The sequence below is a fragment of the Solea senegalensis genome, linkage group LG3 (genome assembly GCF_019176455.1).
Source record: "Solea senegalensis isolate Sse05_10M linkage group LG3, IFAPA_SoseM_1, whole genome shotgun sequence".
In the NCBI taxonomy this organism is placed as follows: Eukaryota; Metazoa; Chordata; class Actinopteri; order Pleuronectiformes; family Soleidae; genus Solea; species Solea senegalensis.
In genome coordinates, this window is record NC_058023.1 from 20383793 (window position 1) to 20409969 (window position 26177).

The 26177-nt window shown below is 41.3% G+C and overlaps 3 protein-coding genes and 1 long non-coding RNA gene across 4 annotated transcripts; 2 read left to right on the forward strand and 2 right to left on the reverse strand.

The window, feature by feature from the left end:
• Positions 1–439: 439 nt before the first annotated feature.
• coro1a (coronin, actin binding protein, 1A) lies at positions 440–7715 on the reverse strand. The gene is made up of 11 exons (XM_044021142.1): positions 7598–7715; positions 6359–6562; positions 4831–4953; positions 4426–4555; positions 3596–3777; positions 3220–3339; positions 2327–2431; positions 2094–2239; positions 1602–1659; positions 1293–1511; positions 440–741 (listed from the first exon to the last, which is right to left on the reverse strand). Exons 2-11 carry the CDS (start codon positions 6554–6556, stop codon positions 649–651), a joined length of 1374 nt encoding a protein of 457 aa, XP_043877077.1. The 5' UTR covers positions 6557–6562; positions 7598–7715; the 3' UTR covers positions 440–648.
• LOC122766368 lies at positions 6547–7411 on the forward strand. Its single transcript, XR_006360064.1, has 2 exons — positions 6547–6610; positions 7241–7411. It is a non-coding gene; the product is annotated as an uncharacterized LOC122766368 (long non-coding RNA).
• A 3038-nt stretch (positions 7716–10753) lies between the features above and the next one.
• On the reverse strand, positions 10754–20278 carry paqr4a (progestin and adipoQ receptor family member IVa). The gene is made up of 3 exons (XM_044021143.1): positions 19151–20278; positions 15344–15562; positions 10754–14150 (listed from the first exon to the last, which is right to left on the reverse strand). Exons 1-3 carry the CDS (start codon positions 19422–19424, stop codon positions 13717–13719), a joined length of 927 nt encoding a protein of 308 aa, XP_043877078.1. The 5' UTR covers positions 19425–20278; the 3' UTR covers positions 10754–13716.
• A 1705-nt stretch (positions 20279–21983) lies between these two features.
• LOC122767315 (perforin-1-like) lies at positions 21984–26060 on the forward strand. Its single transcript, XM_044022768.1, has 5 exons — positions 21984–22111; positions 22689–23252; positions 23351–23492; positions 23578–23792; positions 24520–26060. The coding sequence occupies exons 2-5, from the start codon at positions 22720–22722 to the stop codon at positions 25379–25381; spliced, it is 1752 nt and encodes a 583-aa protein (XP_043878703.1). The 5' UTR covers positions 21984–22111; positions 22689–22719; the 3' UTR covers positions 25382–26060.
• The last annotated feature ends 117 nt before the right edge of the window (positions 26061–26177 follow it).

The window sequence follows — 26177 nt, forward strand, 5'->3', positions numbered from 1 at the left end:
GGGACACAACTGTTGCATTTTCCTTGTTTTTCTTTTATATCAACTTTGTCTTCAAATGAACCACACAAGAGAAAAAAATTAAACTTCCAAGATTATGGACATGTTGTAATATTCAATACTCAATGCTCAAGATTTAATGATAAAAGAGTGAAATCACATATTTGAAACAGTTTAGATCAACCATTGTCCTCTGGTGTTTGTCTTTCTTGGTGGTTTTTCAGAAAAAGCTCTTTAACCAAAGGCACCTCAGTAGGTTTCAGGGAAAAAATGTGTGTGCACCTCCTTCATTGTGTCATTGTTCATTTTTGTTTGATTTCTCCATCTGTGTGATGATGATGATGAGTGCAAATGATTAAATGTTGGTCTCACACACGTGTGTTTGTCCCTGTGTGTATTTTTTGTGTTTGTTGGAAGAAAGTCAAAAATATATATATATACATATTTTGAAATACAGAAGACTTTATTTCAAACCAAAAGCATATATTAAAATGGGAATTTTTAAAAAAGTGGATGAAACTAAATAAACAAATTTGAGCTAAAAAAAAAAGATTTAACGACACCTGTTGTCTTAATCTCTTAATCTCTCCCCCTTTTTTGATACTTTCTTTGTTCCTCTGCTTCTTGATTCTTTTCCCTGATAATTGAACCTTAATGCTTGCTCTCCAGCTCACTCACGCGCTTGATCAGCTCATCTATCGCTGCTTTCAGGTCCTTCACCTCCTTCCTCAAGGACTGAACCTCCTGAAAGGACAGAGATAAAGTCATGATGTGATGTATACGGTTGACAAAAGCAGTAATGACAAGTGCCTTCACAATCACATTTAAATTAAGTAAATTAACTTAATAGTTTAGTATTTAATAACAATTAGGGCTGAAATAATTACTTGATGAATCACTTATTAATCGATTACTAAATTCCTCGTCAACTACCTTGACAACCGTATCAACGGTTTGAGCGTTTTCAAGGAATTAGAACAAGTTTTCAGATTTTTCGGCTACTTAAATGTGAATATTTTCTGGTTTCTTTGCTCCATGTGACAAAGAAATCATTAAAAACTGAATAATTTCAGATTTATTTTGGACAAAACAAGACACTTGAGAACATCATCCTTTCCAGGTTTGAGAAACACCGATCAACATTTTATGGACCAAACGATTAATCCATTATGAAAATAATTGTTAGTTGCAGCCCTTATAATTATTCATGGCATATTAATGAGTAAGTAGTATTTTACTGTTTGCAAAAACAATGGAATTAAAAAATCTTCCACAAATTGTTTGAAAAATCTCACCCCACTGTTGTCCTGTTGACTCGCAGCAGCAGCAGCAGTTGTGGTCTTCAGGAGGCTCTTGTGAACTTTGAACTCCTTAGCTTTGGTGGTGGCGACAAACCCGTCTTTTAAAGATATCAGAATGGGCTCGGCGTTCTTTCCTTGAAACCAGTCGTCAGCTTCAACTGAAGGCTCTGGGCCGATGGTGTCGGGGTACAGATCCTCCTGGAAGAGATCAGACTGCACAGGCAGAGAGAGAGAGAGAGTTTAGAAGCAGCCCAAACTGCACAAACTCTGATGCTTTTTAAAATAAATAAAATAAAATGTTACCTTGCGTGGCACCGTCATAACGATGGGCTCACATTTCCTCTCGTGGAGTTTGTAGAATCTGAGGTTGGAGATATTTGTTCAGATGAGGTTTAGGTTGTTCACTGCAGGTCAGTTTAAGAGGACGTGGACAAAAAGTGATCAAATCTCAGAAACACCTTAACTTTTAAACATAAACAACCATTGTCAAATGAGTTTCACACACCACAGAGCAAGACAGAGAGACATTATTGCAAAGCCTCAGCAGGAGAAGACATGCCTTCCTCACAACAACGTCTCCGTCACTCACTGCAGAAGCTCAGCTCATGTCTGTTTTTACTTCCAGCAGACATCAGAAAAATACCCTTTTAGTGTCTTTGATTCACTGCTCTGCTCTTTACTCTTCATTTTTTTGGTGTTTTGGTGATTGGGAGCTTTAATGTCTGTACTAAATCTCATAGAAATACTTATCACAGAAAGCTACTCTTGGCTTTTTAAGGACACAAAGGTCAATACCTGGCAATTTCACATTTGTTGACCTCCAAGCCTCTCTTGGGCATGTATCCCATTCCCTTCTGGCTCTCTTTGCTGCTGTACATGGACAGGTAATGGACATAAGGAGCTTCGTCCGTCACCTCAAAGTAGCGGATACTGCTGTCGCCCTGTGACGAAGACGTGACAGACAGATCAGGCTTGCGTGTTTCCATGTGGGTGAGGCAGACACACTCATTTCATCATTTCAAGTTTACCTTGCCACAGAGGTAGACGACGCCAGTGTCTGGGTCAAAAAATGGGAGAAGGACACCGCTACTGGTGTCCAGCTCCTGCAGGGTCAGCGGCTCTTTGAAGTCCTTCTGTTAAAAGAGATTCAGATACAAAGAACTTGTGAACTTGACGATAGTAACAACAACAAAAACAGTATGCATGGGCAGCCTGCAGGTAAGCAAAGGATTTATTTAATTGACCTCAATGTGAGATACCACCCTGAATGCTGTAATATGGCTGTTGCGAAAGAGTCGTGTTGTAAACACAGTGAGTAAGGAGCTTGAATGCACCACAGATTTTCACATGATGTCTGTCATACAGCATTAAGTCTGTCTACATTCAAAGATTGACATTAGAATGTTGATTTTACAGTCATCTGGTGAAGTGGGAAAACCTGAATTTAAGAACACACACACACACACACACACAGTATGTATGGTATGTACAGTAAGAACACATTTCTATTTTTTTCAAAGATTCGAAAGAGTCTGAACAAGGTCCACCTGACACAAAATAACATTAAAACACATGTATAAGTGAAGTTTAATATGTGTTTTCCTGGCTTTGTTGTTGATATTGTGGGCAGCTCTAAAAACATGATGCCATGTCTGAACACCAATCAGAATTTAGCAGCGTTTGAATCAAACTGTGGTGACTGGCTGTGTCAAATCAGGTCAGAATATGTCTACACTGTCCTCATGGACGAGGTTAAAGTTGTACAGCCTAAATGTTTGATCAAATAAAATCAACAACAGGTGATTATGGATGTTTTACATCTACATGAAAAGTCTCACATTAGTTCAGCGGCCTGAGACAGAAGTGACTGAACGAGTGGAAAGTCTGTGTGAACTCTTGCAGGACGTTTGTTGACACTCACCGGATCCCACAGCGCCACCTGCCTCTCGCTTACGCGACTGAAGCCCGTGCTGAGGATCTTGTCATTGGACACAAACACCGCCCTGACAGGCCTGGAGCCCTCGTGAGGCTTCTCCTTCTCCTGTTGTTGTGTGAGGCAGAGAAGAGTGGGGAGGTGACACAGAGAGAGCAATGCACATTAATGAACATATCTAGTATCTTAATATGCTCAGATTAGAGAGTATCAGATTTTAGCTTTACTTTCAATGATTTTCTGACCAGTTAAGCCTTCAGCGTGATCAACACAGCAGGTAAACATCAATTCAGACGCCCTAACATGACACTAGTGACATAATAGAGACACTACATGGATGTTGCAGTGAGTTGTGGAAACCTACACAGAGGACAGTGCCCTTGCGAGGGTCCAGCACCCGCATGGTCTTGTCCTTGCAGGTGGTGAGAATCTTGGAGCCGTCCCTGTTCCAGCAGGCGCTGTAGATGAGGTCATGGTGAATGCTGTCGATCCTCACCACTGCCTCCCCGCGTGCCACATTCCACAGGATGACCACGTTGTCACAGCCTGCGCGCACACAACAACAACAACAGTTGATCACCAGGGAATCAAAGGAGACGAGGGTGAAGGAAATGGACTTCAGGTCACTGAAAAGAACAATACAATCTAATAGATAGCTGTAATAGCTGTAAAGTGTTCTTAGGTTTAGGTAGACATATAGGTAAAAATATAAATAACATAACTTATCACATATAGATAATTGCACAATATTAAAATTAAATGCATTTTCAGTGTTAACATATTATTATAAAATTAAAAATATTATTGCTAGTGATGCCATAATTCTGTAGTTTAAAAGGACAGAGATTATTTATGTTTGTTGTGTCATCATTTGCATGTTTCTGTTGTTAAGAATGTCATTAAGTTAAAATGATAAGATTGTCAGGAGGGTTCTTTTTACATGCTTTGTCTCTTGAACGCGCACATTTGTCCACCTGCTAACTGTGAGTTAAAGTGTCAAATAGAGAGTGATCCGTTCCCAGTAAAGGGTGAGTGATCAATAAAAAGGTTGGGTGGAGGATCTGAAAACCTTCTGCAAGCTTTTCTGTACACTCATCCCGCTCTTTGTTTCTCTAATACGCAGGATACACTGATACATTAAACAGGTTGATGAGGGTTACATGTGACATGTGACATGTGACATGTGGGGAATACCTGCACTCATCAGCACATTGTGGGCAGTTGGGTGCCAGCTCAGGATGCCAACACGTTTGGAGTGACCTTCCAGCTTAACGACAGGATCTGTGAGAGAGGTGATCAGTCCGCCGTCTGGGATCTCCCAGATCTGTTCACCAACAAAGCATTTAGCGCTAATATTTAGACATTTACAAATCACATTACAACAGCAATATATCATGTTCAATTAAATACATGTCCTTCCTTTAGACTTTTTAGAAATAAAACATATTTTTAATAATGGTAATCTATTGACATTGTTAGGTTTTAATAAACTCTGGTCATTCAGATCTGCCAAATTATTGTGATATAAAGGTTTGTACTCAATGATTTCTCCAGTGTATTTAAAGGTTGTATGAATGGATGGATGTATGGATGGTTTACCATGACACTGCAGTCCTCAGAGCTGCTGGCAATGATGTTGTCATTGTGGGGACAAAACTCAATGTCCAGGATGGGACCTGTGTGGCCGCACACAGTGGGGTAAGACATGTCAATACGTCCCGTCTGCAGAGAGAGAGAAATAGTAGGAGAGATGTTGGACACAAAAACCAGCCAAACGAAGATATATCACACACAAAAAGAGTATCATGAATGACAGCAGTGTAGATAAAGCAAAGGAACTGCAAATAAAAAACACCACTGAACTGTGAATGGATGAAGGTGGATGAAACATGCTACATGCTCTCATTTTTATTTGTGAGATTTTGCCCCAAGCACTAGTGGGTTGTATTTTATTTCTTATATTCACCGGCACGGGGTCACGCTGGGTTATTTGAGGTCACCTGTCATTTTAGTCAGGTGTTACTGATTGAAAGGAGCAAACAGTTTTCTACATGCCCTCGGGTTTAAGTTTCGTTTAGATTTGTTTGTTGGAAATAGACAGATGCTTGTTTAATCACAGAATCTGGTCGTGATTTGTACCTGAGTGTACGTGTACCTACCAGCAATCAATCAGCAGCCTGTAGCGCCACAGTACAGGACTGAGTCGCTACAACTACTTATGTCTAGAAACTGGGTGAAGTTCAAAATTAAGACAAAATCTACATGGCTCCTTCGGTTCTTCTGCTCGCTGACAATGCCAGGCTTAAGACATCATGACATTTAATGCTGCATCTTCCTGATGTAAAAAGCCCTGTAGTTCTGTTTCAATCACATCTGTCTCATTAAAATATCATATAGCAATATTACAATTTTACCCCCAATCCTGACTAAAAAATATACTTCCACTGGGTTATTATTATTGTAAGTTTGGCATGTAACATTTTTGACAGCACTTTCAAGGAGTATATAAAGTATATAAGTATATAAATGTGACCCAGACTCAGATAAGTGGAATAAAAAGACTTTTACTTTTAAAAAAGTTAAAAAAAGAGAGCTAAATGCTCTCAACAAGTTTGCATGGTTTCTCTAAGTAAATGACTCAAGGCCTCTCTGGGACATGCAGATAATAATCAAAATCACAAGGACATCTTAGAATTGACATATGAAAATGATGAAAATGAATAAGGCCACGAGGTGTGTCATTTTCTACATTTTTTGGCACATAAAGAAGTTGCAAAACACCTTTTAAAACTTCATAAGAGAACACAGAATAAGTGGGTTGAGGCCACATCCTGCCCTGACTGAGCTGACAACAAACTCCTAATATGGTGAAAACCTCTCGACAGCAGAGCGTGTGACGTGTACACAGAGTCAACGTCGCCGTCAAACTTCCTTATTCGGCTCAGTGTGTGGTGGTGACTGGCAATATTCAAATTTTAGTTTTGGCATGGTGTGAGAAAAAAAATTTAATTGCAACACGGCAACCTGCATCAAAAGATGGTCAAAAATGGTCACAGAGGGCCAAGCAGCAGACACGCGTCTCTCTCTTTTTTGTGTCAGTGTAGGCAGGGGGTTTCCGGTCACCCACCTTGTTCAGTGGCAGAACCATGAAGGCTCCTCCGCCACTGGCGTCCACGATCATGGCCACAAACTTGGGGTTGACTGAGCAGAAGCAGCTGTCCCAGGTCATCTGGGAGATTCGGATGTCATCGTAGCATTGGTCAGCTTTCACAGCCTGACCAAAGACGTGACGGAACTTGCTGGTCCTCACAACCTTCCTGGACATGGTGAACTGAGGAACCAGAGCAATCAATATGATGAGGAGTCTGAAAATGAAAAGGTCTGCCCAGTATACATTTTAAGACTTTTGATTTCATGTGGAAATAAACAGTCACATAGCTGACAACACAGCCCAAATGCACAACAGTAAAAAAAAAACAAAGAGGAAGTTTAAGCTTTCACAACTGCTTCCTCTCGTCTGTCTGTAACTGGTACTCTAACCTGATCTCTCTCTTTAATGTGGGCTTAAATTATGTGCTACTGATACAAATGTGCATGTTGAAGGAGTTCAAGTTCAAGTCAGCAGAAAAAAGACGACACACGACAAGCAACGTTAATTCATCGAAAGGTGTCCTTTTAAAAGTTTGATAAATTGCCTAAAGTGGCAGTTACACCACATCCTTGAGAGTGAGCTACAAAACCACTAACCTTTTCTTGCGTCTCATTCACACACTCACGTTATCACCGGTTTTCTCACACACACACATACGCCCCTTAAAACTAAATAAATTTCAACATTTAACATCAAAAACTTGCACAATAAACGCCTTCTTCACCAAAGCTGAACAAATCACAAGATTTTAGACGTTTTAATCAGTTGCAGCGGTGAAATGAAACAACCTGTGCATCATCTGACAAATGCACCGCCAGTCAAACGCTTTAAATGTTTTTGCTTTACCTCCATTTGTAGATTTTAACTTCCTGAAAGGTGCAGCCGCGCCTCAACTCAGAATCAGGAGCCTTCAACAGTTCTGCTGCATGTGCATCACAAGACCTCTGAGGCTGCTCTGCAACTAATTTAATAATCCTCTAATTTTATCTGGAGCCAAAATGCATGAAAATAAACTCATCTTATCACTTCCTCTCTGTGTGTGTTTTAGGATGGAAATAACCTCCAATAGGAAACAATTCACTAATTTGAAAGTGGACAAACTCCCCCGTTTGGATCATAAATAACCAGACATTCTAAATTTAAATCAATTAAATATGTCTGTTCTTGATAGGTTTTGCAGATGTACATGTGCTGCAAGAGAAACTGCAGGCTTACCTGAGAGGTGTGTGTGTGTGCAGAGGGGCCAATTCAGCTCAAGGAGATCCAGCGGTGCACACCGAAAATCCTACCACCAGAGTGAGGACGCGGGGGAGACGCTGTAGGTTAAAGTGTATCACATAAAGCGGCATGGAGGAAGTGAGAATTTCAAATGAAGGTGGAAGTGGGAGGTGTCTCCTATCACATTTGGGGTTTTGAAAAAGTGCAGAACGCAGACAGGTCGAGAGTGACAGCGTGAGATCTTCTGTGAGATAACATCAAACATCAAAATGAGTGTGAGCAAATGCAGACTGTGATACAGAAATGCGTTTGTGAAAAATGAAGCAGTCTCCCGTGCCCTTGGTTGTCAACAAATGAAAAGCAGAAGCAGGAGATTAATGTTCAAGTGCCACTTTGTTATAAGACTCTGAAAACAGTGAACATAAAACAGGTCGAAAGGCAAAAGATTCAGCATCAGAGATGTGGAGTTTTAGCGTGAAGGTGGAGTTTGACCTCAGAATCTCACAGTGAGGTTTCTGATGAGGCCATTACTGCAGCATGATGGGGGAGACATTACTGATTAAAGGTGCTTTATGTAAGAAATGCATCATATTCATAAAATGACTTGTCGTCAGAGACTAAGGAAACGTGTTGAACTGCTGAGTCCACAGTCACGCAGCTCGTAGTGCGTCACCTCAACACAGCAGCTGCAGCTGTAGCTCAGAAATGCAGAACGTGACCAAAACCTAAAAAGCCTGACTACCTTTCTCAAAGAGGTCTTGTTCAGAGGAGAAGAAAATAGTACTACAGTAAAGAAAGACAGACGGTTGAAAGTGGCAAGGAAGAAACTAACATCACCCTCTTCACACAAAATTTCATTTACTTTCTCCAACAGACTAATGTTGAATTAGTTATTTTTGCACATGTGCCAATTAGTGATAGTGAATTTGACCTCTGCATTGCTCAGGGGCACACCACCCCTTCACCATGTATGTGCACATATTTTTATTTTATGGTGTGAATTGGTGCATTCAAACCAAATTAGAATAAAGACTTTCTAGCAAAAGCCTCCCCAAGCCTAGTTTAGTGCTTAAAAGGCTGATGTCAGTGCCCATTACACTTAGTGAGATTGTTAATGTCACTGCAAGGACATTCAGTCTTAAACATACAGTAAGTCTGTGTGTGAGTGAGTGAGTACAGAATATAGTGCTTTCACCTGACACAACGCCACCAGATTAGACTGCAACAGAGTAACCACACATCCATAATAATTAATAATAATAATTAACTATCTGGGCCAAGTTTTTTTTGTAACACTGCATTAGTGTATTGATGTATCCATCTGTCGCGGGGGGGTATATTAATTCACATTAATATACAGAGGGGAATGAATAAGGAGTTGACTAAATAATTAAGAAAAAAAAAGTTGTCTTTTAGTGGTAAATCCACCCAGCTGGTAAAAGAAACTGTAGCCCAAATGATCACAAGCTGCCAGAAACAATCAGGTGGTAAATGGCTCAATCTGGCATCATTGTCTTCACTTTAACTACCACATGAAACCTAATGAGAACACAAAAGACTTCGATAAAGTAGAAAAACTGAATGAAATAAATGTACTGTAGGCAGTTTTTGTTTTTTTTTAAAAATATAGACTTCAGTTTATTGCACAATCGTTGCTGGAGGAGTGTGAGAGCCTGTCTGTTACACAGGACACTAATGTTGGACAGAACTAGAAAAAAGGGGACAAACTGTGTGTGTGTGTGTGTGTGTCTGTGTTCGTGCACACAGACTGGACGATGAGGCACTCTTGAGGATGCGATCGGCACCTCGTCGGTGCAACGGGAGAAAGTTTAACGGGGACAACATAGAGATTTCATGCTTGTGTGTGTGCGTGTGTGTGTGTGTGCGTGTGTGTGTGTGTGTGTGTGTGTGCAGAGCTCATACACACATTTGTACATACATGGCCTGGAAATATATATATATTAACAACTCTGCAGAGCAACTGCAAACCAGCCATGACAGTACCACAAGCTGTCTGTCAGGTTCGTTTGGCTGCAGTATGGCTACAGTAATTCCTGCATCAGTGCGCACGAGGCTCCACAAGATGGAGCCACACTCGCTCCCATGTCATTTCAAAAATGCCAATAAATAGCTGATATAACGAATACACGATAACAGACAGACCCTCCAGAAAACTCCCTTCATCCTAAAGCAAAGGGCTTGTCTCCTTATCTGTACATATAGACCAGTGTCATTATTAGGATCCACAGAATTACAGTAGTCATTATAATCAGTATATAACAGTGCAGGTAATCCATTATAAACAGGTTGTTAACAGGCTGACCGGCACCGGTGTTATATTAAAAAAACACAACAAAAAACAGAAATTAATTTTGTTAGCAATGTTTTCATAGATCATGTCATTGTTTTTTTTTCATTTAACAGAAAGACAAAAAGGACAAAGACCAATTTTTCTGGCCAGGTTCCACTGCTGTCACATGGTTTTAGAGACTCCCTTTAAACCTCTCCATCCTCTCATCACCAAACTGTTTATCAGCTTCACTCGAGAGGTCAACCAGTGTTCGTCTTGGAGGTTTGAAGTTTGGGCTAGAAATCTTATATGGCACAAATGATAAATGGCATAAAATGATAACGGGCATAGCTTTACTTAAATAAAACATTAATTGAATTCAATTCAATTTGCATTTTGTGTCTGCACTGCAGTTTCTTCCAAAAACATTTTCAGTCTTAGTGGCTTGGGAGCATTTGCTAAATTTCTGTGAACAAAAACATCAGGCAAATGAATCAGCCTCTACGTCACACTGTGAACAGCCAAAAAAAGGGGCAGGAGGAGCTGAAATGAAGTCTCGCAGCCATGCGTCACACAGCAGAGGTCAGGCCTCGGTTGTTGTTGTGGCTACTGTTATGGCACCCTGAGAAGTGTGAGACCCAGGATGTTTGGAGTGACGACCTCCATTACAGCGGATCAGAAAGCTGCTTTGAACAGACACAAACCGAATTCACTGTTACGTATCCCTCGGCTGATAATGCATAGATAGACCAGTGGTAGTCACGAGGTATTCACACGTCTGCCAGGACTCCCCGCGATGGTCGCAAACGTCTTACCCATGTGTCCAAAATAGCACTTACATTTAAATGATCGTAGTTGGGTGGGGGTGGGGGTGTTCACATAATGTCAAGAGCCTACATCAGCACTCAAACCAATTTTACACACTTATGGAAATAACTAAGAAAACAGGCATCTTTGATATTAATCTGCTATTAATCAGTACTGCGCTGCATCTGCTTCCCTCTCTCATGTCTCACTTTGGCCGTGAAAGAGAGCAGCAGCTTCTTCTCTAACGGCACAGCGACTAATCCCCCGTCTTCTTATTTGTCTTTCCTCATCATACTAAGTACGTATCAAAAAGGACTAACGTTATTATCTTCTGCACTGTGTGTATATAGGATCTACATAAATGTATTTACATTATTTATATGGACTTTAAATACGGTTCAAAATTGTCGTTTACTTTGATTCAAAGCCCTTTTTTCGAGAACAATGAACATGAACAGTGCAGTTTATTTGACAGCGACACATTGCCGCCAACTGCAATCATCTTCCTTTACTGGTGACCGATAATAATTTACAAAATTGACATCATGTGCTATTGAAGAAAACCTTAAAACTAGACTTTGAGGCTGTTGAATCCTCAGAAAAATGTTTCCTGATGTTCTAAAATAAAGAGAGGGTCATTTTCACACTGAGTTCTTTTGGCAAACATTGGAGTTGCCCCCTGGTGGCCAACTGCTACTTCTGTCCTTACGTCCTGGGCTTCACCATTCAAATCAGAAGACAACAATCATTTTCATTATTCAGTCTCTATGTACACACTGTCATTTTTTCCAGTGGCGGGGGAAGGGGCCTGTGTTTGGCTACAGCGAATCAGGTAACACTAGCAGCTACTTTCATGCAATGTGTCAGTTTCATTCAGTGGCCAATAAAACATTAACTTTTACATTGTACCACGGTCGTAGTCGGTAAATATTAAGGAGGAGACGTTACAGGTTCAAGGCCAGGGGTGGGGCAGTGACAGTGGAAACTAATGAGGATAATGTACGTGATGACGAACTGGGAAATCCCTCTTCTCCTTTATGAGTCACTGTGTGAACACGCCTCACATACTGCTCATTTGGCAAGATCAAGTGCAGGTGACGGGATTGGCAACGAGTCAGCGGGCGGCTGTGACTGTTGGCATGAAAAACAAGGCCCACATCTTTCACAAGCACTGCCTCCAGAAAATAAAAACCAGGCTTTGACATTTGTGCATAAAGGAAGAGCGCGGCATTTCCTTTTACTCGAGAGGAGCAACTGAGACAAAAATGGCGGAGGAGCCAAAAATGATCGTAACCATTCAAAAAAGAGAAATTAGTGCAGTTACTTACACACGACAACAGGGTGAAGGGGTTCAATCCTGCTCAGTTAGGTCAGCTTCATAAACTACACCACCACTCTAAAAAGGACATAAGTGTCTTTAACCTCTGGTTGCCTGATAAATAGTGCATTAACATAAATCCAGCTGCAGAGCAAAATCAGTGCATATTCAAAAACAATAAAGTATTAAGTGGCAATAATAACAATAATAAATAATGTAAACCATCAATATTTCTGATGTCATCCAAATAAAGTAGACAGTGTTCATTAAAGCCGTCTTTGGTAAAAATGAACAGTAACTTCCTCTGTAGCAAATGGCAAATATACATGGAGGCAAGACAATATTATTATAACACTAATTTTCTTACTTAAAAAGCAGACACTAACGCTAAAGCTTTGCACAAACGTTAATTTCTGACCTCTACCTTCATCCGTCAGCCAGTGATGCTGCACAGAAACAACACTTTTCAAGGAGCCGACGGACACGCACCGCCTCAACGTTCTCAACACAAAGCATAGTGTGTTTCTTAAATACAGAATTATGTGCGTAATATTCCAATAGTAAGTGTCTAACTAGAGTTACAGTGTGAAAACAACTCAGTAACATCAAAGTTGTTGTACAGCTTTCAGTGCATGCTTCTGCACCGTGTACATTACTATTTCATGTACACAAATGACCATTCCAGTGTTAAAAATAACTGCTATCTTGTTGCATATTGTAATTTTAAAAACGTACATTCGAGGGAGAATAAAACAAATAAGATAAAATCTTCCTTACAGCTTGTCGGGGTTGTCATAAATATACACAAATAAGGACATAAAGGGAAGCTTGGCCAACAGTAACGCCCAGCAACAACGCCGCTTGTAAACATGTGTAACTTCTTTCCTGATGATAAACGCATAAACGCCAGTGGCACAGAGTTCAGGCTGCAAACAGAGCTGATAAAACTGCTCGACTGATTTCTAAGTGTGGCACAAGACACTCAGAGCAAGGACGCTCGCAGCCACACGTGCTGCCTCACTCAGGAGGAATGAACCCCGCCACCCGTCTGCATCTCCTTTGCACACTCACGGGCAAAAAAAAACAAGGAGACACAAACAGAGAGAGAGAGGAGAGCACTTGCACTTTGTCCATGTTGTATAAAAATACAGGGGTGAGGGAGTGTGTGTAGTGTGTGTTGTGTGTGAATGTGTTGCATAGGGAGCAACAGTGACATCTGAGGGGACATGATATCATTCCACTGCAAACTGTCATAATCTATGACATCAGCGAATGCTCAAGTAGAAATCATTTTACGTCAAACTCAGCAGTAACTTGTTTTACTTGAGCATTTGCCAAATACTTTATAGGGTTTAATCCTAATCCTAAGTACATAAAACGTCTTAAAATAGTTACATTTTAGTGTGTTTGTGTGTGTGTGTTAAGCGAGTCTAAATGCTTGTGCGTGTTACTTGACATACATTTGCCTGCGTTTCCCAGACAACACAGAAATGGACGGCGATATGAACATTCTGAGTTTGAGTGTACGAGAACACATGCACACATGGCGTCATGTCTCCTCACCTCACCTCACCGCATCACTCCTCCCCTGATTTCCCCCGCTTCCCCATCCCTCTCCAGAAAACAACCCCCTCCCCCATGAAGTCCTCCAATGTTACATCCCGGTGCTCCTTGTGTTAGGGGTGGGGGCTGCAGGCGGGGTCAGTTAGAGGGACAATTGTAGCTGTTGATCCACAGCAGGTCATCCAGCACACCCCAGTGTAAGTAAAGGATGGAGCCCACCACTAGAACATGCATGATCTGGTGGCTGTTGCACCAGTAGTCAAAGAGACCCGGGCGGAAGCGTTCTGGGATGCGCATGATGTTGATGACCCCGCCCAGCACAGCCAGTACATCCATTGTGATGAAGTTGCGTAGCGAGGTGGGGCTGCCGCCACCCACGCCCACCCAGCGGAGCAGGAAGAAGGAGAAGCGGAAAAGCGCCTGCCAGGCGAAGGAGCGCAGCCGGCGAACGCTGCTCCGCGCCGTCACGGCGCAGTAGATGGCGTGGGAGGACAGCAGGATGTAGACGACTAGAGCAACGGTGCGGATGAATGGATAGCACAGTAGAGTACTGTAGACAATGGGCAGAGCCCCTGGGAGAGAAGGAAATAACACACAGAAGTTAGCACGGAAACGCGGGACGACACTCGACAGCAAGACAAAGCCTCACATTAACCAAAACACAGATGTTCAACTGTCTGAACCTCATCTGACACGGCAACATTCACATCTTCATTTTGAAAATGGATAAATGGGTAAATAGTTTACAGATGTCTCCATGGTGACGGGGTCGATTTATCTGTCTTTTCTAATAATTGACAATAAACTCTATTTTTTTTGTTTCTACTGAAGCATTTCTGTATTATTTGTTGTCATTAAACAGTTATATTTTATCAGATAGAGGAAAAAACAAAAAACAAAGAGGCATCAATTATCGACGGTGTGAAAAATGTGTGACTGCAGATTGTAACAGATTGTCTGAGAACTCCTCTGATCCCTTTCACAAACACGTCAGGGAACTACGGTGGCCTTTACATCCCACAAAGGATGTGGTCCTTCTTCAATTGTGGAATAAGCTTTGGCTTCAAACCATAAAAACATGGTCTGGCTGCTGTAGACTCTTGGCAGCACAAGATGGCAGCCTCCGTATTGCTTTAAGTATATAAAAGTCTCATTCTAATTTTTAAATCATCATTCACTTTAATAAACATACCTCTGGGTAGAATATTAAAGTTCTGCAAGAAAACCCTCCCAAATGTTACACCAAAATAAGGTTCATTTTTAATTCTCCCTGCCAGAATAATCTTCTTCAAATTGGCCAATATTAAGAAAAAAGATGTGTGGTTAAATATGGGAATAAGAATTATTAATGTGGCCCACCAGGTTGATTGTTTCTTTAACTTGACCAGCTGTTTTACATTAATACTGACTCTATAGGATTAAAGCTGTAGGCCAGTCTATAAGTTTGTTCAAAGTACACGCAGTAAGGAGATAAATAAAAGTAAAATAATGCACTTGTCATACTCACTTATATTAACGTAATACAGGCAGTGTGGACGGATCAATAATCATTTCACAACTTGGATCACTGCTTGCACTGGCCAAAGTGTGCACTCAAATTTGTTCACACAAATCAATACAGGTACACCTCTAAGCAAAATACATCCATAACAATCAATGAAGAAATATTCCACCCATAAAGTAAACAGGCCCGGCAATAACGGCGGGTCAGCTGACCACGCATCTGAGAGAAATCTGCTGAGTCGCCGTTCAGAGGGACTCTCACCCAGCGTGTTGATCATGCAGATTCCACACACGTCCAGCTTGAGCAGGGTGTGGTAGACGGGCTCGCCCCCCTCGTGGTTCATGAAGAGGTGGTAGAGCACGGAGCCCAGCTGCGGCGACAGGCACGCCAGGAAGTGCACCACGCCCAGCCACGTGACACTGATCTGAGACCAGGGGATGTTGAGCGGCAGCAGCACCAGGAAGCAGAGCAACGGAATGCCTGCAGGGTGAAGACAAGGAGACTTAGCAAATGTGTCTGGTCAATTCACTTCACAATATTTGACATTATTTACACATTTGACCAATTAATTCACATTACACAAGTCACTAATAGGTTTTTCCCTATGTTTAGTTTTTGTAATTACTTATTAGGGTGTGGAAGGACCCTGGACACAATTTGTATTTATTTGTAGAGACAGACCTCAAGTGTTGTTCAATAAATGTTTATTTAAGTCAAGCAATTTTGTGAAACTGTTAATAAGTTTTAGTGTGGCCATAAAATGTCAAGGAAAGCTGAAAAATGTTGATCGTGTTCCCTGAGCCTGAAATAGATGATGTTCTCAAATGTCTCATTTTGTCCACAAACCACAATTATTCAGTTTTAAAGATTTCTCCATTATAGGGAGCAAGGAAACCACATTCTAAAAATTCTAGTTAGTAATTAATTCATAATAAATAAATCGTTGCAAACAGAAAACTAGACAACAGACATATATCAGCCATCGATCATCCAATATCTGTTGACCTCTATCTATAAGTTTTTACATGTTTTACACAATAAAAACATAGACATACATATATTTTTGAAAGGGAGCTTTTTCTTTGGACGCCCTTGTGACTGACAGCAGAAAAGGCCTGAGGTAACAAACAGGACCCTCAGCTCGGAAACTACAACATTTGACCAAAGCAAATTAAGGTGTCATGTTTATTTTGACGGACTGTCTCGCTCAGGACATTCTGTCGCCTGTGGACATTTGTGTTTCACACCACACAAAAGTGAGCAGCAGTGATCCTGCTCGGTGTGTGTGTGTGAGTGTGAGGAGTCCAGTGAGGAAAAATGTGGAGCACAGCGGGAAAATGATTGGCACAAAGTTAACATTGTAGCCCTTTAAGAGACACAAGGCTCCTGGTAATCTCTTGTTCTGATGCAGCAAAGGGCGAGTACAGCTGATAGAAACTGTTCTAAGACTGTGTATGAAAAAAATCATATGCACTGTTGGGCTGACACTAAATGTTTTCAGTTATTTTCTCAATTCATTAGTTTGTCCACAAAAAATGATGAAAAATGTTCACATCATTGTTTCCTGAACCTCAAAATGGTGATGTTCTCAAATGTCTTGTTTTGTCCACAAATAAAAAATTTCCTTCATACACGGAGCAAAGAAAACACAACATTCAAGTTTTAAATATTAAAAAACAACAACACTGAAACAGATTCAGCAAGTTTTGAAATAGATGATGATTTAGTAATTGATTAATAATCTAGGAATTGTTGCGGCTCTGACGCTTTGGAACGTTCTAGATTCAGAATGTTTCACATTTACAGCGAGGAGTTGCCATCCTGTCCTAGTTCTGAGATAAGATAGGACTTGATATTCTTCACTAATCCAGGCATAAATATGCTGTCGATGTAGACCGTTATCGTCTAAAATGTACAATCTCAAACTCTGCTACTGTACTTGTTCAGACTGTCTGACCAGGAATCTACTCAAGTTAAGTCATTTCTTGACTTTCCACTGTGAATTATAGGAGTTCAAGCCGCGTAGATCACACATAAGTGTCTTCTTCTTCAGCTACAAACCTCCAATTTAAGTTCCTCTGTATAGTAAGGAGGGAGGAGGGAGGAGGGGGTGGTTGCTCACTGCTACACGGGCAAAATCCAGATCATGAAATTTGATCCACATACAGCTGTTAGGATCATTTATCTCTCTGCGACATATATATCCCACTCTCCTGCTCTACTTTTTTTTTTTTTGCTCACTCTGCCTTTCCCAATGTCAAGGCGTTTGTACCAGCCAGGTGAAACAGGAAACACTATTAACTGTGACCCATCTATTTTAAGTGTGCTTGTATCAGTACTCATCCCTGAGTTGAAACTGAGATGATCATTCAAATAACCACTATTGTGATTGACTGGTTAATTAATACATTGTTTGTTTTCACTGTTTTTTGTTGTTGTTTTTTTAAGGAATCGTTTATGACAAAAAATGTGTGATTACATGCATACATGTTTCTTTTAGTTCTTTAATCAGTGAAAACTGAAAACCTTTGCGTTATATTCAGTATCTGAAGAAATGCAGCATCTGCCCATCTGTTGACTTTGAATGTGGCATTGTTGTTGGTGTCAGACGGGCTGGTCTGAGTATTTCAGAGACTGTTGGAATCCACTCATATGTGCCATACTTTATTTTCCTCTAAATGGGAACGTAACTCACTCACTCACTCATTCATCTTCTACCGCTTTATCCTCCACATGAGGGGTGCTGGTGCCAATACCAGCTGATATAGGGTATAGCACACCCTAGAAATGTCGCCAGTCCATCACGGGGCCACATACACAGACAAACAACCATCCACACTCACACCTACAGTCAATTTAGAGTGTCCTAAATAGGAACATAATTTACAATATTGACATCATGCGCTCTTGAAGTAGACCTGAAACTAGAGACTGAGACCTCCTCTTCAGTGTTTTTACAATGTTCCAACATTGTAAATCAAGCGAGAAGAAGTCACATGTTCCTTTATTGTCTACAATTAAAATTGACCTGTTTTTGCAACCAGTGGAGTCACCCCCTTCTGACTCTTTAATATATTGTTATATACAGGGAGGACTATGTCCATTTTTAATAAAGTCTATGGTTATGTCTATGTTTGCTCAATTAATAATATTTATATTGATACATATTGATCCTTTGTTGTATTCATAAGAAAAGATATATAATACAAGTGAATTATTGCCATGGCCTACATCTTTGGTATGTAAATTATCTCTGGAAGCAGAACATACGGCCTACAGCAGCAGAAGACCACACTGAGCACTTGATTAGGTACAAAAAGTACCTAAAGAAGTGGCTAATGAGTAGCAGTGGGAATCACAGCGCACGTCACGACACGTGATACATGGTCCACGATACCAATAATATCACGATGCAACGATTCTGCAATTATCGGTATAGTGCAAGACAATCATATAGCGATGCAGCGCAATATCTGTGAAAGTGAAGAAAACAAAACGTTATGGTGAAAATGTAAAAGTGACAGATTTCTCTATGTATTCACAACAAAGAGAACAAAGTGCATATGAATTGAACGTGGATGGAACATGTCTTAATGTAGTTTTCTCCACAATTATCCCACTTTAAGCGCCCTCTTCTTCAGCTGCTGCGAGGAAACATAGAGAAGTGCAACTATTCACTTCATTCTGCACCTTAATATAATATTTAAAATATTGATTTGCCCTGGCATATCGATTATCGTATAGCACGATACTTCACCAAATCGATATTTTGACCCACCCCTACTTTTAAGTGTATATGTACATAACTCTGGAGTTAATACATGAGCAGATTCCTTGAAGTACTTCTTTAAATGTTGTAGTCGGTCCTTTGCTGAGAGGAACACTGAGAGGGTCTGGTGTTTGGTGACTGAAGCTTTGCAGGATTTCCAGGCTTCAGTGCAGCAGAGTCAGTTTGTCCTCTCTCTGCAGCTGCAAAGCATCTGACGTGGCGTAACCAGATATACAAATCTCACCTGCTCACGAACCTATTTTAATTTCCTGTGATTTTTCTCTTTTTTTTTTACTCACCATGGGTGTAAATGTTTCCCAGCTCGTTGTGCAGGTAAAACAGGCTTCTGATGCAGTCCTGCACGGAGGAGATGGGCCGGTATCCCGTCAGGACGTATTTGTTGAACTGAAGATGTGGAGGTGAACTCGCCCAGTCCAGCAGCCTGGGTCCATTTAAATATGCCATAGCAAACAGGACAGTTAAAATAACGCCGCCGAATAGGTAAAACGCGGACTGTACACCGATGTACACGTTAAGTAGGATTATTGCGACTAAAACCTTATGGGACACCATTGGTGTTGCCGTTTCTTCGGGGTCTATCCTACTGTGCTGTTAGCCGCCTGGTTCGGCGCTAGTAGCGAGGAGTCTCTCGGCGCTACCCGGCGACGGTGTGACCGCTCCGGCTGCGTTTGCTCTGAGCCGCCGGTATATGTACGTGTGTCATCCGCAGGGGTGGAGGCAGACACGACCAGCCACATACATGCTGCAACCTGGGCGTATTCATTACATTAGACATGTAAGAGTGTACAAGTGGAGCACCTCAATCATAAAACCGCCGGTAGCGGCGTAAAAACAACATGTCCCCGCTTCTTCTTTCGTCGTTAGCATTCCGCTGCTGCGGTAGCAGCGCGTCCCGGGCTGGGATGATGCTGTGAGAGCCGCCGCTGAGGCTCCATCCAACTCTAGATGATGCTAGCTTGATCCTAGCGGAGGACTAGCAGGTCATACCTGACTTACTTTAATACCAGCAAACCAGGGGCATATTCCTCACGTCCGCTTCGTTTGTAACAGGCTTGTTTTCACACAGCTGTATATATATTATTATTATTTAATTTTTTTTAAAAGGACAAAAATAACAATGAGATCCGTGATTGTGAAGCTGAGATTTAAGGAAAAACTAGGGGCTAGCGAGCCGCCTGGACGACACCGGGAACGGCGCTACCGACGTCCTGTGACTGGGGATAAGGTAGCCGATGATATATGAGCCGACTGACTCCAAGCACAAACGGCAACGTCCATAAAGATTAAATTCAGTTTTTCCGATACCGGGTTCACCCAACTGCGTTCCGCCATTATCTCAGTCTGGCTGTATTCCCTGACATGCGGTGTTTTCCCTGGCGGCCTCAGCTCCCCTGCATCGCTTCCACACTGACTGTAGTGAAGCTAAAATGTAATATCAACACTTCCGATTTTTTTTTCAAAGTAAAATATCTAAATTGCATGTATCGTTTCTAGGACCGAAAAAAATCGAAAACCCGAAATTATATTATTTGTTATTTGTGCGATTTCACCATTGGACGAATTCAGACCACACAATAACATAATTGCAAACATGAAAAAAACATTTTTTTTAAAGTCACTTGTTACTATCATTTAATTGTAGATAATTTATTTTTCTAGGGTTAGGGTCAATTCTCCAGCTCGCGTTGGAACATTGCAAGAAAGAGTGACTTTGGTGCCAGTGGTATTAATGACTAAAGTATCGAAAGTAGCACCTTTAAGAGAGCGCTTTAAGAAACAAAAACTAACTAGAGAAAAAAATACACCAGCAATCAGACACCACACACTTCAGGTGATAGAAAGGCCTGTTTGAACAAGTGGGTTGCAGAGGCTGCAGAGTTTCATAAAAATGAGGTGTATGCGTTGCACATTTAAGACAGTGTCCAGACTGTCCACATATGTAGAATAAACCCAGGTTGCAGTGATCACATGTCCATGCACAAGACCATGCCTACCCCCATCACTCATTCTCCACCTTCTGTATATTATTTGGTAAATATTTACAGTCAACCAGTATCACTATGCTAGAATAATAAAATGAAAATGAAAATATTTATTAATTTGAAATAAAACATTTATTTTGTAGTTGCCCTCGTTTAACTTCCGGTCTTGTTAGTTCTACTGCGTGTAATTTACATTACCCGGCTGCACTTTTTGCTGTGTGGATGCCAACACTGACTCAGGTAGAAAAGTCATAGTTATCACCTGAGCTAACTAAAAAAATAAAATTATTAGTTGTAAATGTATACGTATAACAAAACAATTAATTGCCACAACACTGCAATTGTTTTATATAGACTTCAAGAATATTTCCAAAGGAATAAATGATGGATTTCACCTTTTATACCAGAGAAACAAACAACTGTGCACAGCTATGACAGAAAATGACTGTTTGCTCCTAGTTAACCCCTGGAAGCTTTTTTCCCCCCATTACTGTGAAGCATAAATACAGAGGCTATAAGAATGTGCAACAGAGAGTGTCTTATATCCTTTTTTTTAATGGCAATCTCATGTTTTGTTTTGTTTTTCATTTTCACCGACTATAACAACACACCCGAGCACCCAAGTATTCAAAATCTTTAAAATTGGATTTAATTTGTGAAATTTGGAAATACGTCACAGTTCAGTTTGCTTGGCTCATTTTAATATAAAAGAAAAATAGAAGGAAAAACTTTCTATTTTGTGACTTCTGCACAATTATTAACTTGATGATGTGATGTGACCTATAACCTCACTCCTCCAGGATGTCCACATAAGGTTTTGTGTATAATTCCCACGCAATTTTCCAAGGATGCACCTGCGGCCATGTGAGCACCAGGCTGTGTGTTACCCTGTGTCAGTAGATTCTATACTTGTGCTACCATCTTCTGTTCTTGTCCTATTTGGCCGCAGTTCATCACCACTTCAGAGAAATGATAGGTTTGTGGTATTTGATTCTTTACTGACTGGAAAGCAAACCTCACTCTACTGATGTCACTATCTGTTTGAGTCTGAGTCGCCCTCCTCCTCCTCCTCCTCTTCGTCAGCACTGAATCTGCGAGGTAAAGACAAAACTGTCAAACCACAGTTTTTTCCCCCCTCTCGTCTCATGTCGACCACTGTCACCTCACCCCCACACCATGTTTAGCTCTGCCTGCTATAAGACACAAAGGACGGCGTATTCACACTCACAGTCAGATTCACACATGCAGCATTAAGAGGTGAGAGGAAACTTAAGTCTTATTACTTTATTGTTTTACTCAGTTGTTGTTATTGTGTACCATGCTCTTACAGTTTGTCTTTTTTTATATTTGTGAAAGCATTCGTTTTAAACATTTCTTGCTGCAAAAGTGTCACGGAAAGATTGGAACTCAAGTCAAGCTATTAAAAGGTGCAATCAACTAAAAAGTCAGAGGCTCCAAAATCACTACAGGATACATTGACTATTTAGTTGTGGGTGTTGTCTGATTAATTCCAGTTCAAACTGGACTGACAAGTTTAAACTGCACAGTCAACTTTTCCTCTCAGTTCAGTCAAATTAAGTCTGTTGGTTTTGTATTTTCATAAAAAAATACTATGTGATAATGCTATAACACATTTCCTCATTTGTAAATCATCATTGTGAAAAACTATGATTGAAACTGTACACTGATCTATGAGTATTGTGCAGATAAGATTTAAATCACAGTTTTGCAAACAGTGTGAAGTGAGAGTATCAGTTGCACGTTACACAGGAGTGGCAGAGAGTGAGTGAACAACTTGTGATGCGCTGTACTACTTGTCTAATCCCCCCCCCAGGGAAAAAGCATCCTTCAGCCAACTTGGCAGCATGTTCCTGTCGAATATTTGCATCTGCGTCGGCCTCATTCTGTCCGTCTCTCAGTTTGCACATCAGTCGTGCACCGAGGGGACACCCAAGCAGTGCAAGGATGCAGAAGTGGCTCCAGGTACCAATCTGGCCGGGGAGGGCTTTGACATCACCACCCTGGAACGCAAGGGAGCCTTCGTACTGGACATGAATCAGTGGGAACGCAAGGACAAAAAATGCGTCCTGTGCAGCAATCCCTTTGTGGAGAACAAACAGCAAAAGCTCCCCTTGTCCGTGGTGGACTGGAGGTCCAAACAGTTATGCAGCATGAAAGTGTCCAGTAAACTCCACAAGTCCAGTGAGTCTGTGGTCAGTTCCAGCACCTCCTCTATTGAAAACAACTGGCAGTCCAATCTCGACGTTGGAGTGCTTAACAAAGGCGCCTCACTGATGTTGGCTGGCACTCACTCGAAACTGGCTGATTATTCTATGGCCAAAAGCAAGAATGACAAGTTCAGCTTCACGAGCCAAGGCATCATGTGTGAGTACTACAGGTAATAAGCTCACAGTAAACGTCTCTCAACACACTAATGCACACAATATGCATGTAATACATTGTTCTTTACTGTGTGTCTTTCCCTCCTGTGCGCAGTTACAGAGTATCCACCACTCACCACATCAAACACAGAGACTTTAGAAAAGCTGTGAACGATCTCCCTAAACATTACTGCCCAGAATCTAAAGAAAAATATTACCACCTGATTAAAGACTTTGGAACTCATTACATCACGAAGGTGAATAAAAACAAAAAGCTTCTTATTTGTTTGTTTTTTTGAGACATTGGCAAATTATAATAAGTCACATTTCGTGTCATTCCAGGTGAAGTTGGGTGGAAGTATTCAGTCTGTGACCAGCATCAGGCAGTGCCAGGCCAGCCTGCAGGGCCTCAGTGCAGAGGAGGTGCAGATGTGCCTGGAAGTGGAAGCGTCCGGCAGCACATCGACAGTCACAGCGAAAAGTCAACTGAAACACTGCAAGAATGACGTTGAGAAGTCGGACAGCAAGTCATCGTTCTCTGACCTCTTCAGCGACAGGTACTTTCTCACACTTTGACCGTTTCACTTGTGCCTTTTAAAGGTCCAGTGTGTAACATTTAAAAGGGGGTGTCAGCTGAAATCCTTAAGTATGATTTTCTAAATGTCTTGTCTGTTTTTTTTTTACCAAACTCAGAATGAGCATTTATACTGTATGTGCTTCAGGCAAGGGCCTTTTCATGTGCTGCCATGTTTCATATGCAGCTCAAAACAGATGTGCTTTTCATGTTTTTGAGGCAAAAGTTTACGATGGAAGATAAACCTGGTACAAACCTGATCCATGGGAGAAGTCTACTTCTCATTTGATTTATAAAATCAGTTAACATTTGCCTGAGGAGTTAATGGTCTCAATCACTAGTTTCAGGTCTTCCAAAAAATAGTGGATCACCATCGCCAGCTTTCAGCAGGGCTGTCGCTAAATACACCAGACTCCTCTGTTAAATATTGAGATTTTAGACATTTCCTTTGCTAAATGTCGGAGATTAATGCATGTTTTCAGGGATTTTAAGTCTTTTTTGACTGATCTACAGTTCAACATTGTTCGGTTTGATTCCTGTGTCGGACCAGTCAGTGGCAGGCAGTCTGTCGTCTTCACATTTTAATAGAAAAAGGGAAAGAGTAGAGTCGAGTTGAGTCGTGCTAGAACTGTATAACTGTGTTATTCTCTCACACAGTTTCAGCAGCAAAAAAGACAAGTTTACTTAACTTTTGAAATGTTCCTCTGCAGGTTCACAGAGATAAAAGGAGGCCACACCACTGAGTTTGACCTACTGTTCTCTGCTGACAAAAATCCCTCTGCCTTTAAGGAATGGCTGAACACGCTCCCACAGTTTCCAGACATCATTTCATATTCTCTGGACTCACTCCACGAGTTACTGCCCCCTAAGTCGCCTGTGCGTAAAAACCTGCGCTCAGCCATTAGCCATTACATCCTGGAAAGAGGCCTGTGGAGGAACTGCAGTAACGCCTGTCAGGACGGCATCAAGAGTGATCCAAGAAATCCTTGTGTCTGCCAGTGTCACAATAACCCTGCGGTAAACTCAGACTGCTGCCCGAGCCGTAAAGGCATGGCACGAGTCATCATCACCGTACAACGGGCGTTTGGTCTTTGGGGTGACTCGATGACAGCCACAGATGCTTATGTGAAGGTGTTCTTCAACGGGAAGATGCTCCAGCGGTCTCGCGTCATAAACAACCACAACAACCCACACTGGGGCATGGTGGTTGACTTGCCCGCTCAGGACTTGTCCTCGGGTCAAAAGGTGAGATTCGAAGTGTGGGATGAGGACAACAAATGGGACGACGACCTGTTGGGAGAGTGTGAGCAGAATCTGACTCCTGGAGTCAAGGAGGACGTGTGCGCTCTGCAGCACGGCCGGCTCTTCTACAAACTGGAGATGACGTGCGCTCCAAGTCTGACCGGAAACTCCTGCAGTGAGTATAAACCTTCGCCGATGAGTCAACGTCTGAGCAAGCTGTATGTGTCCCGTCACGCTCACCCTATTCCAAAGGACATCCTGTTAGAGATGGGTGTGTTTGTGGACCCGCCGAGTTCTCAGAGAAACCAGAGTCTTACAGTGGAGAATTAACAGTGTATAAGAAATACAAGATGCATATCAGTTATGGAGTTATGTTCTGTATATACTGTTGTTGTTTTTTGGTTTGTTTTTTTCCAGTTTAATGTTCTAGTTAGTCCCCAATTTGAATTTTGTGTATTCTTTCTGAATTGTGTTTGATAGAAAGCGCTATTAATGGCCCGATCAGACAAAATGTACTGTTGTAAATGTCAGAACAAACATGTATAAATCACATAGATGCATAGAAAACTAAAGAAAAACTGCCCTTGTGAAGCCTTGAGATTCATGATGTGACGACACCGTGGCAGTTTTATCGCGGGTGATGTTTACCGACATCACCCGCTGTCAATCACACTGGCGTCCACTCAAACGTGATGCATGTCTTTATCGGCTATTGTCTTCTAAGTGGGGACATTATTGACAAAAGTGACATCCTGTTCTATTGAGGCAGACCTGAAAATAGTGAGAGAGATCATTAACTCCACAGGAGCTCAAAGCATAAACAGTGAACCATCTTTATCTTGTAGATGTTGAAATGTGACTTACTATATTTGCAAATGTATACAGTTTATAACATGTGACATCACTTTGTGTTATTTTCATGAAATATTTTATGAAATTTCAGCATGACGTTTGTATTAATCCCAATTAAAGCAAAATATCTGTCTGCAGTTTGTAGCATTTGATGTAATTTACTTCTGGTTTTGGTGATCACTTTGTCTTTGTCTCTTTGTCATTGCCCAACATGAGAAAGGAAGTGGTGAAACTTCCTGTGTGCTGTGTGATATTAACACCATGTCTAAACACA

Coding starts and splice junctions, on each gene's coding strand:
- coro1a (XM_044021142.1), bottom strand. CDS start 6,556: ATGTCCAGGAAGGTTGTGAGGACCAGCAAGTTCCGTCACGTCTTTGGT. Junction 2,432..3,219: donor AGGTGGCGCTGTGGGATCCG/GTGAGTGTCAAC, acceptor CTCTTTTAACAG/AAGGACTTCAAAGAGCCGCT. Junction 2,240..2,326: donor TCGTCTACCTCTGTGGCAAG/GTAAACTTGAAA, acceptor TCTTCGTCACAG/GGCGACAGCAGTATCCGCTA.
- paqr4a (XM_044021143.1), bottom strand. CDS start 19,424: ATGGTGTCCCATAAGGTTTTAGTCGCAATAATCCTACTTAACGTGTAC. Junction 15,563..19,150: donor GGGAAACATTTACACCCATG/GTGAGTAAAAAA, acceptor TTCACCCTGCAG/GCATTCCGTTGCTCTGCTTC. Junction 14,151..15,343: donor CTGCATGATCAACACGCTGG/GTGAGAGTCCCT, acceptor CTTCTCTCCCAG/GGGCTCTGCCCATTGTCTAC.
- LOC122767315 (XM_044022768.1), top strand. CDS start 22,720: ATGTTCCTGTCGAATATTTGCATCTGCGTCGGCCTCATTCTGTCCGTC. Junction 23,493..23,577: donor GAACTCATTACATCACGAAG/GTGAATAAAAAC, acceptor GTGTCATTCCAG/GTGAAGTTGGGTGGAAGTAT. Junction 23,793..24,519: donor TCTGACCTCTTCAGCGACAG/GTACTTTCTCAC, acceptor GTTCCTCTGCAG/GTTCACAGAGATAAAAGGAG.